We start from the raw sequence: 12,349 nt of genomic DNA on the forward strand, positions 1-12,349 counted from the left end.
CATGTTCTGTTGCAGAAACACAACGCTGCAACCATTATCTAATGGACACCATTATAGCAATCTCTCCAATATGTTGTTACACGACTACAAGAAACCTTCAGCGTAACCAAAAGCTTTAGCTCCTCCTGGTTTCCAGTTCTACCACCCCACCTCCATCTACAGGAACCAGCTTCCCCTGCACTCTGCACGTTCTGACGGTACCTCTTTATGCTTCTCCATGGTGGCGTACAGCTTCTGAGACAGGTCGTTGGACACGTTTGGCATGCTGGGTTTCTTCTTGTTCGCTCTGCTGATGCTACTCTTATTCTTGTTGGTTTTTTTGTTGTTCTTTTTCTTGGCGTTTTTGCTGTCACCCTGACTTCCCTGCAAGAAACACACGGGGAAGACGTTCAGCTTTACAGAGCTCTCTCCTGTTCACTGCAGCACAAAGTGAGGTGCAGCTGCTGTCAGTAATGCAGCTTCATTCCAGTGCCTGCAGATGAACCACACTGTGCTAAATACATCCCATCTTCCAGGACAGAAATCAAAAGCCAACCCAGCACGAAACAGATTTCAAATGTGGTTTAAAAATAGCCCAGGTTTTTACTTCTTTTTATGCACAGACATACATTCAGTTGTGTCTTCTCCCCGCGCTTCAGCTCCACTGCCTGTCCTTGCAAGTCTTACACAGAATAAAATGTGTTAAAAATAAAACAGACTTTGACAGACCCTGTGAGTGCAGCCGTTTGCTTTGCTGTGCACTCAGGACTTGACACTCAAGTTCTAATTCATTAATTTCAATTCGACAAACTGAGAGTTAATGCACGGAAAAGGCAGGATGTGAAACCACCAGAACATGTCTCACCCCACCCTGAAGATGTGCTGCTGCATCAGCAACGCCAAAAAAACCCCCAAATACCAAACACTCAATGCCTTCACTTGTGTGTAAGTCACAGCACAGGCCACAGTGAACACAGACTGAATGCTAAATATAAGCAGGGTGAAAAATAGCAGATGGTGCTGTTTGGGTGACCTGGGAAAACAGAGATTGATGTGCCTGAAAAACAAAATAGAAATTAAAGAAAGAAGCCTCCTGTCCCTGTAACAGAGCACTCAGCGCCCAGTGAAAACCCAACCTGCTGCCATGCTGGTCTGTAGGATGTGCAGAACAATCCTCCTGTACACACACACATAGAGGAACGTTTCCTGAACGTTATGTACAGGCCAACAGGTTTTATTGCAAGTGTGTTTATTCACACCAAGCAAAAATATTCTAACTGAGGAACCAATTCTGCATGTAGTCTGTAGGCCTCATTGCCACCCTTCCTTCTACCCACTGTGTTTAGACATGAATTCCCTGCCAAACCTCAGGCTTTCAGTAACTGGCTGTAATGATTATCTGATCACACCTGGTTGGAAATTAAAGCCAAGCTATTTTATGGGGAGCCAAAGCTCTCTGTGAAGGTATTTAGCACTGAATACACAACAACAGTATATTCCCGTGATTTCCTCAACATTTTCTACCACCTTGATGGAATTCAGGTAAGTTTCTCTTCATCATCTCTTTGTTCTGGAGCATCAACACTGATTTTAAAATTAAAACACCAAACTGAAGAATACATGGATAGAAACTCAGCTGACACTGTAACTCTAAGTCTCCTTTCTGCTACAGAGCTCTTGGAATGGGTTCAAAGGCCACTAAAATGGTCAGAGGGCTGGAGCACTTCTATGAATAAATGCTGAACTACATAAATCACCTTAAAAAACTAACAACGATCCATCAGTATATTTCTACCCAAGAAAGAAATCCCAAAATACTGGCAAAGGGAAGCCCAGACAAACTCTTAAGCTGATCAGCCAGTAAACTGGAGAAGTGTAACTATCAGCTTTAAGATCCAGAAGCAAGTACAGCACGTGAAGTGAACTCACCTCTGTTGTTTCACTAGCTGCAGTGCTTTCTTCCTTCTTCCTCTCCTCCTCCTCCTGCTCCAACTCTTTAATGCTTTCTTCCAGCACGTTGGGCCAGAAATCACCTTCAAAGTAAGGCAGCTCCTTGGCACTTGTCAGCCTGTCTTCAGTTGCTTGTTTGAAGATGTCCTGTTAAGAGCATCACACAGTACCAAGAATAAATAAATGGAGACCACTTAGAAGAGATGGGAGAACCAGAGACATGACTCAGTGCTGCGTGGTGAAATTTGGACATGGTGGATTTGTTAGTAAGAAATTCTCCTAGGGCAGAAGCTGAGCTCAGGGAGATTTCAATCTGAAAGGCAGATCTTCCAGAAAATGTAATGAAGACAGCAGCTGAGAGTAAGGATACCCACACAACACTGAGACTGTTCTGCATCTGATGAGACAGTATTAGCTGTCTTTAAATGAGGTGATAAGAATTAATACAGTGAGTGAGCAGTAGCAAACCTTGTAGTCATGAATGATTCTCTCAGCAAATGCCTTGTCCAGCATCTTCTTATACCATTCTTGTAAGCGTTTGGGCTTGGGAATTTTCTGATCAGGTGGATGGCAATGAAAAATATAGTCATCTCCTTCACTTGGGGGACAGGCCCAGATGTGTCCTGTCACATACCTGCAATTTACACATACACAAAAGATCCTTAACAATGCTGAGCATCATCTTAAAAGCTAATTCAGCCAAACTGAGATGTAAATTCAGAACCTTTTTTCCCACAATTTTTTAACAAAGATGGTGGGGACAACAACCTGTATTTGTACAAGAGATGGGAAAGAGTGTGGGATATGAACAGGAAGCTTGAAAGCTGTGTGTAACTGGTGACAGGAAGAACGAGCCTAAGCTGTGAAATGATTAAGAATCCTTATTGACAAAACCCAAACTCTCTCCTCAGTGCAGGAAAGTGTCCCACGTGTGTCAGTGGGCAGAAGGAAAGAGACCATTCCCAAAGGTTACCAGGCATTCTGGACAAACTAAACATATTAAGACTGTAAAAAGATCGTTTTCTTTGAGAAGATTTCACTTACCCAAGTTTCTTCACGTACTCCAAATATCCAATGAGGATTTCATGATAAACTGCAGTTCGGAGACAACGGGGGCGGAAGAAATGAATACTATCTAGATAGGATATGTACACACGTCTACAACAGTGAGAGAAGAATGATAAAAACCATCAGGTACAGCTGAACTTCAGTGCTGCCTACTGAGAACTGACTCTTACAGCAGATAAATTCACAGCCAAGCTGAACAAAGGAGATGATTACAGATTGTTTAACTGCATAAGTGTAAGCATCTTAATGCAGTTTAAATAGTCCTCCAAAGCAAAAGATGGGCAACGCTTTTGGGACAGCAGGAATAAATCTCAAACAGAAAAATTAAACAGTAACAATAATAACAAAAGATTGTTGATATTGTATCGTTTTTTGCTGTGACATTTGATTTCCCCTTTGAAGTCACCTGCAGTCATACAGCAGGACTCATGGAATCAGCACAGAATCGTTTGAATTGGAAGGGATCTCTAAAGGTCACCCAGTCCAAAATCTGAGCATCTCTCCCACACTTTTGTATTTAAAAGTGAGGTCCCAGTGAACGTAGCTCAACATCCTCCATATATGTATGACACTGAAACAGAAGTGAAGGAGTACCTTGTGTTTGGAGGGGGGCAGTCGGAGCCATACTCCTGCACGTGCATGCCAAAGAAGCAGACATCTACTCCATCTATCTCCTCAAATGCAAACAGAGCTTTGGTACGGTAAGGGAAGGATTCCGACATCTCGCCAGAATCCACAAACCTGAAGAAAAGGGTGATAGGAAGGAAAAAGAAATCAAATAAAACCAATGTCCGACCAGCAGCAGGAAAATTTTAACTTAAATCTTAACTCATTAGAAGCATTTATACATAAGTTAAACTAGGGTCAAACCAGAGCTGTATTAAAACAGAGAGCTGTCAGTGCCAGGGCTGTTGCTGTTACACTCATGTAGAGACAACGTCCATGCAGTTAACACACAACTGAATAGGAAAGCACTGAGTAGAAGAGCACCCTCGGAACCCACCAGCCTTTAAACAGGCTGCAGAGTGAAAGACCTGATGCCCTGTGATGATGTGATGTCAATGCTGCCTTTATGAATTAAATCCAACACACATCACAGAATAAACATCTCAAGCTCCTCATTTATTAAGAAAATTAAAAATACCTTCTGAAAGCTGAAGTATTTATAAACAAACTGAAGGAACAGTAAGGAACAGAATCCGGGCAATCTGTTCCAAACTAAACTTTGTATTCAGTAACAATACCAAAGCCTGGTCCACTTCTCCCTCTTGATTTAATACAAGGGAGCTGCAGGATCACAACCAAACCCAGCACACCCCTCCATGCCCAACAAACAGTTCACAACTGCCAGCCTCCTCCAGGTTCACCTGCTGCAAACTGCTTTTCCTTACCTCCAACAAGCTGCCTGCTCATGCAGCACCCCCAAAGAAGCACAAAGGGATTAAGGTGCAAAGTGCCACAGTTTTGCCATATTTACGCAGGAAAACCTCATAATGAACACTGCAGACATCATTCAGTGTAATTAATAAACCAACCTGGATTTCATCCCTGGTTTAACTTCTACTGTCTTATCTGAACTTGCTACCACTCTGACAAAGACCTCCCCAGCTTCAGGATGATTCTGTCGCCTCAGAAACTTGTTCACTCTGTCTTCCAAATGGTTTCCTAAGCGCGTGGTCTGCAGCCCTGGAATTGAAGAGGGAGAAGACAGCAGCACACACGTTAATTGCTGTGAAGCTCAGGGTCAGCCCACTACAACACACCATGTCTGTAAGGTGTCTCACACTGCTTTCCTCCTTGGCTTTACCTCCACACAAAAACAATCATGTTTTTATTCCTATAGCCCAAATGGGCTGCTTTGTATTCATACCCTCCCATGCAAACCAAAAGCACAGCAGAGGGCAGATTACTCAGGAAGGGCACCAACCAAAGGCAGCTTCATGTTGCATTTTTAGATTCTTGGGCTTATTTTACAGACACTGCAAATGTTTTCTCCTACCAACACCACGACCCGGCTGCTGGGCAGAGATGACACCACCATATGGATTTTACATCTCAGGCCCATTTAACATACACTTCCCATGAAAGCTCAGCACCCAATTCAAACTGTAGCTCAAATCTGATACAGGTCTCCACACCAACACCAGCATATCAGGCTTCCAGGCAGCCTGGGAGCAATGGAGAACGTTTGTTACTGGGTGAGCAACAGTCCAGATGCCCCAAGAACAAAACTACCTTATGCTACATGTTGGTTACTCAGACATTTTCAAGCTCTGTCACAGAAAAACTGCACACCTGTAAGATTCTAAATCAATACACTGTGAAGTCAGCGTATCAAAGGAAAGGCAGCTATTCACAATGATTACCTGCAATGACATTTTTATTTCTTTATTTCATTAACATTCTCTTACAACCTTCATCTGTCTTGAACGAGAGTAAGTTTCATCTTTTCAACAATACTATTTCACATGGCAGGTTACCCCAGAGACGGCTTTGATTACGGTAACCTGATAATGCTGTGTGAGCCATATCCCCCACTGCACCCCATTATCCTTCCTGAGCTCTTGGAGCGGGTCCAGAGCAGGCCACTAAGATGATCATAGGGCTGGTGCCCCTTTTTACCCTCTTCCTCTTCTTGTTTCTTTTGCTTTCTTTTTGTCATAGAAAAGTAGGCAAAGAGATGCCAAAGGCCTCGAGCAGCATTAAGGCTGACTACATAAGGATCAGGTCTTTAAAATACTGACAGCCAGCAAAGCCTCAGGTGACGCTATTCCCCATTTTGCAAATACTCCTGTACTATCTATCATGACAGCAGCATCAATTAGAAAGCCAATATATGACAAATACATACAAAGGAAGAAATCCTTTGGCAGAGAGAATGAAAACCAAACACAGAAATAGAAACACCAGACTTACTTTTAGCGCTGAATTTGTTTTCTTTACGTGTTCTACCAGTTTTCTTCAGACAATTATCACAAACAAACCTGGAGAGAACAAAATACAAGTGCCAAAAACTTGACAAGTCTAATTCTGGCTACACCCAACTCCAAGTGCAAACCCATCATTGTAACCATCAACATACAAGGTGTTTTTCTCTGGATTTGGCCTTTCCATTTGGGGGACTTTAAACCCTCCTGAGCTGCTTTAAGTCTGTCAAAGCTACATCTGCATTTATTGTCAATCAGCTCCCATTGTTCATGAGAAATCTGAGTATGTAACAGGTTTGTTTCATGTACTTTTTCAATCTGAAACTACTGAAATGAGACCAGAGATGCAAAACTTCACAAATACTTTGTTCATACTCAGCGATTAAAAGACAGTGATGTGTATTAAAAAGCAAACACAGAAAATCTTAATTATGGAAACAACATCACTTTTAACATATGAGGCTTAGAAAGCGAACAAACATCTTACCCTGAAGGCCAAATAATATCATAATGTAATACACAGATCTGGTGCATCTTCCGACCGCACTCTTTGCAGTCAACAAACCTGAGAAGGGAAAGGAACAGCCCGTCACTTTTGTTGCTAGGCAGGTAATTTTCCAGAATTCAGCAGAAAAACGAACAACAGCCCGACCTTCTGCTGCTCTTCATCATATGTTTAGTAGCTACAAGTGTCAGATGTGAACTCCTGAGTTCCCTTTTTGTGGTGTTCAATAAATGTTTGGATGTTGTGCTGCAGGACGTGGTTTAGTGGGATATAGTGGTGATGGCTGAATGGTTGGACTGGATGATCTCTGAGGTCTTTTCCAACCCTGGTGATTCTATGATCCTATCTATGATCCCATCTTACTCCAACCAGAGCTTTGACTTTTCCCAGCTTCGCAGAACTCAACACCTTTACAGACTTAGTTTGTTGGTTACTGCACCAACCACAGGCTGACAAAATGGTTGCTCAACTCACTGCAGACATAAAAGCAAGTCGTTCATGACTAACCATGCCAAGAGGACACGTATTAACACGCCTTTGCCTGCATGGGTCTGCACTGGAGTTCTCTGATTTTACTTATTTTTTTATGATACTCCAAAATAAACTTCTCTTTTGCCTGGGCTGCCACAATGTTTATGGACCCCACCGCAATGGTGAACTCAGCAGCCTGCCTGTAAAAGGCAGAGCAGCTCTGCCTAATACCTGTATGAGAAAAGAGGATCACGCTGCCAGAGAACAAACGAGCATAAGATTAAGGCCTGCTGCAGCCACTTAGGGACAGCAGGAAGCGTAACACTGCTGCTACAGGAACAGCCCACGTGACTTTCCCAACAACCTCATGAGAACGATGCCCCTTTCGGTGGCCAAGTGCTCAGGTGAATTTGCTCTTTATTTGTAGGGTACTAACAATTATTCTAAACTAAGGAACAAAACAACCCTCTTAAATCAAAGGCTGAAACAAATTAATCCCTTTTGCTAGATATGTACCCATATTTCTGACCTCCTTCCTTTTGGATACTTGTAAATACCCAAATAATGAGGGGAAGAGCACAGCACTCAAATGTTAAGACTTCTATTTCAGCCTGACATAAAGAGGAATGGCAACTGAAACAGATCCTGGTACCATCGGCAGACACCAAGATCACACGTGGTGCTATGAACTCCAGAGCAAGGCTTCACTGCCTGCATGGGCAGAGGTGGGAGAAAAAGGAAGAGATCTCGATTCCTTCTCTCACTTCTGAAGTGCTGGTTAGAGCACAAGTGAAAGCTGTGAGTGACCCTAACAGCACAAATGGCCTGGTTACTTACGGCTCAGGATCGAGCGTGTCGTTCTTCTTCTTCTCAAACTGATCTTTAGAGATGGTTCTAGAGACAAAGAGTTAACATGAAAACTCAGCAGCACCGTTTTACCAGAGGCTGACACTACATCACGCTATTCTGAACTGCAGCAAACAAGCAAACCAAATCTGAAAGCATATCGGCTTTTGTCTTCTATTCAGAGAATGCAATTCATTTTAAGATATAGAAAAATAACTTCCTCGTTTCATTTTCACTGGTAAATTAAAAACAAAACAACAAACAGCATATACATAAATTCAAAATATCAAGAACAAGGGAAGGTACAGCCAGTAAAGCAGCCACCTTCCAAAGCAGCTCGTGCTGCTCATGTATGTCACAGCATCTTTTTGGCTGGGTTAAAGGCAAGCTGTTGGTTTCACAAAGGAAAGCTGTGCTTTGCAAGGTGCCTCAGCAGGACTGGTAAAAACCTTCCATGTATGAGGAGGGCTCAGGGACAGTCACAGCGCAGCTTCCTTCTCCTCCTGAGCGTGTTGCTCAGTGCCAGCCATGCAGCCTGGGCAGCTCTCAGGCAGCACAACTGGGCACAAATGGCTCATGTGCACCTGCACATTCATTATAGGAACAGCCACCAACCATCAGTGACTGCAAAAATCGCCCACTAGTGACAAGGACAGCATTTCCCCACAGACACAACTGGCCACGGTGCCAAGCCAGGCATCAGAACAACCCACCGCCCCTCCTTTAAGAACCAAAAGAAAGCAACAAGAAGAAAGGAAACTACTTACGTTTGAGGCTGGGAAGGGTCATCACCCAGGGTGACATTCTCCCCCTGGATTTCAGTGAAACACTTCTCACAGAAGTGATACCTGTCAGCAAGAAGGCCATATTTGGGTGAACTGGTCCAGCCCAACACACAGCCACCCGAGCACGGAGGCAGCAACCAGAGCAGGGCAGATCGCACGCCGAGGGGGGTTTGTTGGTTGATTGGTGGGTCAGTGTGCACAATGAGGAGGAACAGGGGACGGCAGGGTTAGAGAACAGGGGAGGGAACAAACAGCACAGACGTAAGAGGTAAGACGCAAACACCAAGACAACACAGAGCAGAAAGCCAAGGCAAAGCACAGATTAGCATTCGGTCTCATTTTATACATTTCGGCCATCATTACTAACAGAGTGGAGGGTCAGATTCCAAATTTGGGCAGGATTAATGCAGTAGCTCCCAAGCTACGTTTACAGAGGCCTCAAATTTAAGAATTTGGATTTGATTTGCATTGCTTAGGGGAAAAAAAAATCCCGCTCTGATTGCAGGCTGGAGACTGATCGGGTTCGCTTTGGTTAAAAAAAGCAGCCTGTCGAGAAGCCTTAGGAACACACTTTACAGGTTTAAGCAATTAGAAAATGTGCTGAAAGCGTTTACTGGTTGTCAGTAAAAACTATAGAAGCAGAAACATTTGGTATTGAGGAAAAAGAGCTGTGAGAGTATTCAATTCAAAAGTTATTGGACTGTACGAATAAATGTGACCAATTGCTCAGCTTTTATTATTCAATATAAATGAAACCAAATCCATACTCTAGACAAACATTTAACAGAAATGCAATTATGGGTCAGAGTTTCCAGCCATTTATCTATAGAAGTACAATATATGTATATATGTGAACAACATTCAGTATTGTACATACATACAATATATTTAAGCGGATACGTTAACGATGTGCAATTCAACTTTACAAATCCAATACGAGACTGGAGAGAATTTTTGGTCCCCAGACCAAGAGCTGATCCCACAGCACTCAGCAAACCCATGGTCTAACCAAACCGAGCTGAGTGCAATGGAAGGCAACTCCCCAAACCTCCCATCTGCATTTGAAACAACAACCACCACCAAAATATCTGAAGTTTCACTGATTTTGCTTTTTTCCTTTTTTTTTTTAATCGTTTTGTTTCGGATGAACTGGAACCAACGTTGTCTGGGGTCATTCAAAACGAGAGGCTAAATGTTTGGAAAGGATATGAATTCACACATGAACAAAGGTAACAAAGAGAGGCCACGGCTGTAAAATGCAGGAAGGCCACGGAGGATCATCAAAATAAGGGGAGCTTTATGGAGGATCGAGAGTGAGAGAGTTTAAGCAGCAACGGCAGCACAGCAAACGCAGTTTTAGTACTAAAACACTACAGCTGTATGAACGGTGGGCACCAGAGGCATCAAATGAGACTTGGCATCACAGGGAACCAACAACTGAAGGGATGGAGGGCAGCACGGCAGCTCTGTCCCTTATAATGCATCCTTGCACACCTCAACTGCTGTGACCAGGGGACAGATCCCATGGCTGTGCTTCCCAGCAGCCAAAGCCACCGAGTGGCCTTTAATGAAACACACAGGTCAGAGTTTCTTCCTGTGGCACAAAGCACAATGCGAGCAGGACCCGGCCCTTGGGCAGCACCTCGAGGGAAGCAGTTCTGATCACAGCCACATCCAGGGCCATGTTATGGCTGCAGCACGGTTTGAGGAGCCATCCGACTCCTGCAGGCTTTGCCAGCTGGCTCCTGCTCCAGGACCCACCGAGCAGCACACACAGCAGCGCACTCAGGGCTCCTTCTACACGGGGCCCGGTGTGCGCTGACACAAGGAGGAAGAAGGGGTGGGTTTTGTCTACCTGACACAGCCCATACTGCCCTCGCCGTGTATTAACCTCACCAGCAGGGCAGCTGCAGTTTGATAGCAACCACATGAGCTAAGATGTCTGCTCCCTGCTCGCAGCCAACTAACTGCCCGTGCCTCGTCTCCTGCAGGTCAGCTCAGCTGGGATTAAACACATCATCCTTCTCAAGCAAAACCAAGGCTTCTGGAGCTGTTAATGCAACACAATGAGGCCAGGAGGAAAAAAACAAACAAACAAAGATTGACTCTGTTCATTTGTAGCCCTTGGGAGCGATAAATGCTTCACCATGAGCACACAGCAATCCCACAGCAGGGCTTTACAGGGGTGGGCAGAGACAACACACCTCCCCAGTGCTGAGCCCACGCTGCCCAGGTGACACAGCATCTCCCAACCACAGCAGGGGCAGAGCTCATCTGCCTTTTAAACGCTGCCCATCCATTCTTTTTTCTTACTATGTCATTCTATACAATTTTCCTTCATTACAAGAAACAGCCAAAAAACCCCAGCAAACTCACAAACAGCAGCTCCCAAAGTCCATCATTCAGGGGTCAAATGGGGCAGCACTGAAACACAGCATGACCCAAACGAAGGGGTGTGTAACCAGGGAAGCCCACAGGCACGGCTCCCATTCAGACTTGGTTCAAATGAAGCAATCCCAGATGTAGTTTATTACTACTTTAATTGCCCCATGCTGCAGAGCCGGGCCTAACGCTACCAAGAGTCCAACCGTCACACGTGGGATTAAGATGAAGAAAGAAAAACTGAAATAGAGTGAAAATGAATCACCTGAAGATCACAAATGCTGGTCGATAAAACAGCAGCGGTGAAATAACAGCTGTAAGTGATTATGAATATGGACCCGCAGAAATGGAGACCCACTCATCACTTATTGGTTTCTTTGCATGCTGCTACAAATGTTCCCCAAAGGCTGTGGGAAGCACACGAGATTCTAGCTGCAACAGTCAGATAATTCAAGGAAGGTGCTCATTGCAACGCATGAAAAATGGAGAGCTTTGCAGATACAGGCTGTTTAGGCGACTGATTCCTGTCTATCTATGAGTCACATTAAGGCTCATTATCAAAGTCCTGAGAAGGCTCAGTCTGTGTCAGCACCACAATTTCCAGCTGCAATTTAAGTGTATTTGAAGGACTTTCTAGATCAGCAATCGGACGCTTCGACTCACCTGAGATACCAATTGCTTCTATTCAAATGGATACCCAAAGGAAAAGTGTGCTTTCTCAATACGTGCTCTAACCTAAACCTCTCTGTTATTTGTGGAAGCCAAATGGTTCTATTTGAAATGACTGATTTTTAATCACTGAATTGCAATAGTAAAGTTCATTTATTGAACGGTGCCTAATTACTCTTAGTTGTAAATACACCTGGCTTCCAGTAAACCCAACGCTGGCTGTTCTGTACACTGAAGAACTCAGGAGCCCTCAATCAATTACAGCTTTGCTGGAATGACAGAATTTTTCCTCTGATTTCTTTGTTAAGAAAAAATTAAGATGCGACTATCACTGTTGTACCTTTCTCACCTGCTACCACTACCCTTTAATACTAAACCTTAGGGATGAGACAGTCCCCTCATATAAGAGGTGAGAACCTGCCATGGTGCATCACTGAGCCCTGAGGAACCCACTGCAGCACCAACCCTGTGCTTCACACCAGTACAACGCAGCCTCCCAGTGAGCAACCGTGGTGATTTAACAGCCAAACAGTTAGAAAGAGGAATGGCTTCTCCAATTGTTTTTGAAGATGCTATTCTTCTTACCTACCCCACTATCTGGATGTATAATAAGACAAGGATTTTAAATCCTATCACAAAGCACCAGTATTTAAGGACCGTAGTGGCCACTGAGGTAATATCCATTTAAATGCATTTTATTGCTTTATTTCTCTTCCGACTGACTTTGGAGAGTTCAGAGCAGCTGTGTAAAACCTTTTAGGAGAGCT

The 12,349-nt window shown here is 43.9% G+C and overlaps 1 protein-coding gene across 7 annotated transcripts in view; it reads right to left on the reverse strand.

The window, feature by feature from the left end:
• CREBBP (CREB binding protein) overlaps nucleotides 1-12,349 on the reverse strand; it is a 64,934-nt gene that overhangs the window by 5,139 nt on the left and 47,446 nt on the right. For 5 of the 7 annotated variants that reach the window (XM_015877261.2, XM_015877259.2, XM_015877264.2 and 2 more), the window contains 10 exons: nucleotides 8,514-8,624; nucleotides 7,738-7,794; nucleotides 6,412-6,489; nucleotides 5,914-5,981; nucleotides 4,533-4,683; nucleotides 3,592-3,738; nucleotides 2,974-3,087; nucleotides 2,398-2,563; nucleotides 1,909-2,076; nucleotides 202-363 (listed from right to left, as the gene is read on the reverse strand). In XM_015877261.2, the coding sequence (XP_015732747.1) occupies nucleotides 202-363; nucleotides 1,909-2,076; nucleotides 2,398-2,563; nucleotides 2,974-3,087; nucleotides 3,592-3,738; nucleotides 4,533-4,683; nucleotides 5,914-5,981; nucleotides 6,412-6,489; nucleotides 7,738-7,794; nucleotides 8,514-8,624 (1,222 nt within the window). The remainder of the gene's footprint in view (nucleotides 1-201; nucleotides 364-1,908; nucleotides 2,077-2,397; nucleotides 2,564-2,973; nucleotides 3,088-3,591; nucleotides 3,739-4,532; nucleotides 4,684-5,913; nucleotides 5,982-6,411; nucleotides 6,490-7,737; nucleotides 7,795-8,513; nucleotides 8,625-12,349) is intronic. The other 2 variants (XM_015877263.2, XM_015877260.2) reach the window with 1 other exon arrangement.

Source organism: Coturnix japonica, chromosome 14 (assembly GCF_001577835.2).
Source record: "Coturnix japonica isolate 7356 chromosome 14, Coturnix japonica 2.1, whole genome shotgun sequence".
Lineage (NCBI taxonomy): Eukaryota > Metazoa > Chordata > Aves > Galliformes > Phasianidae > Coturnix > Coturnix japonica.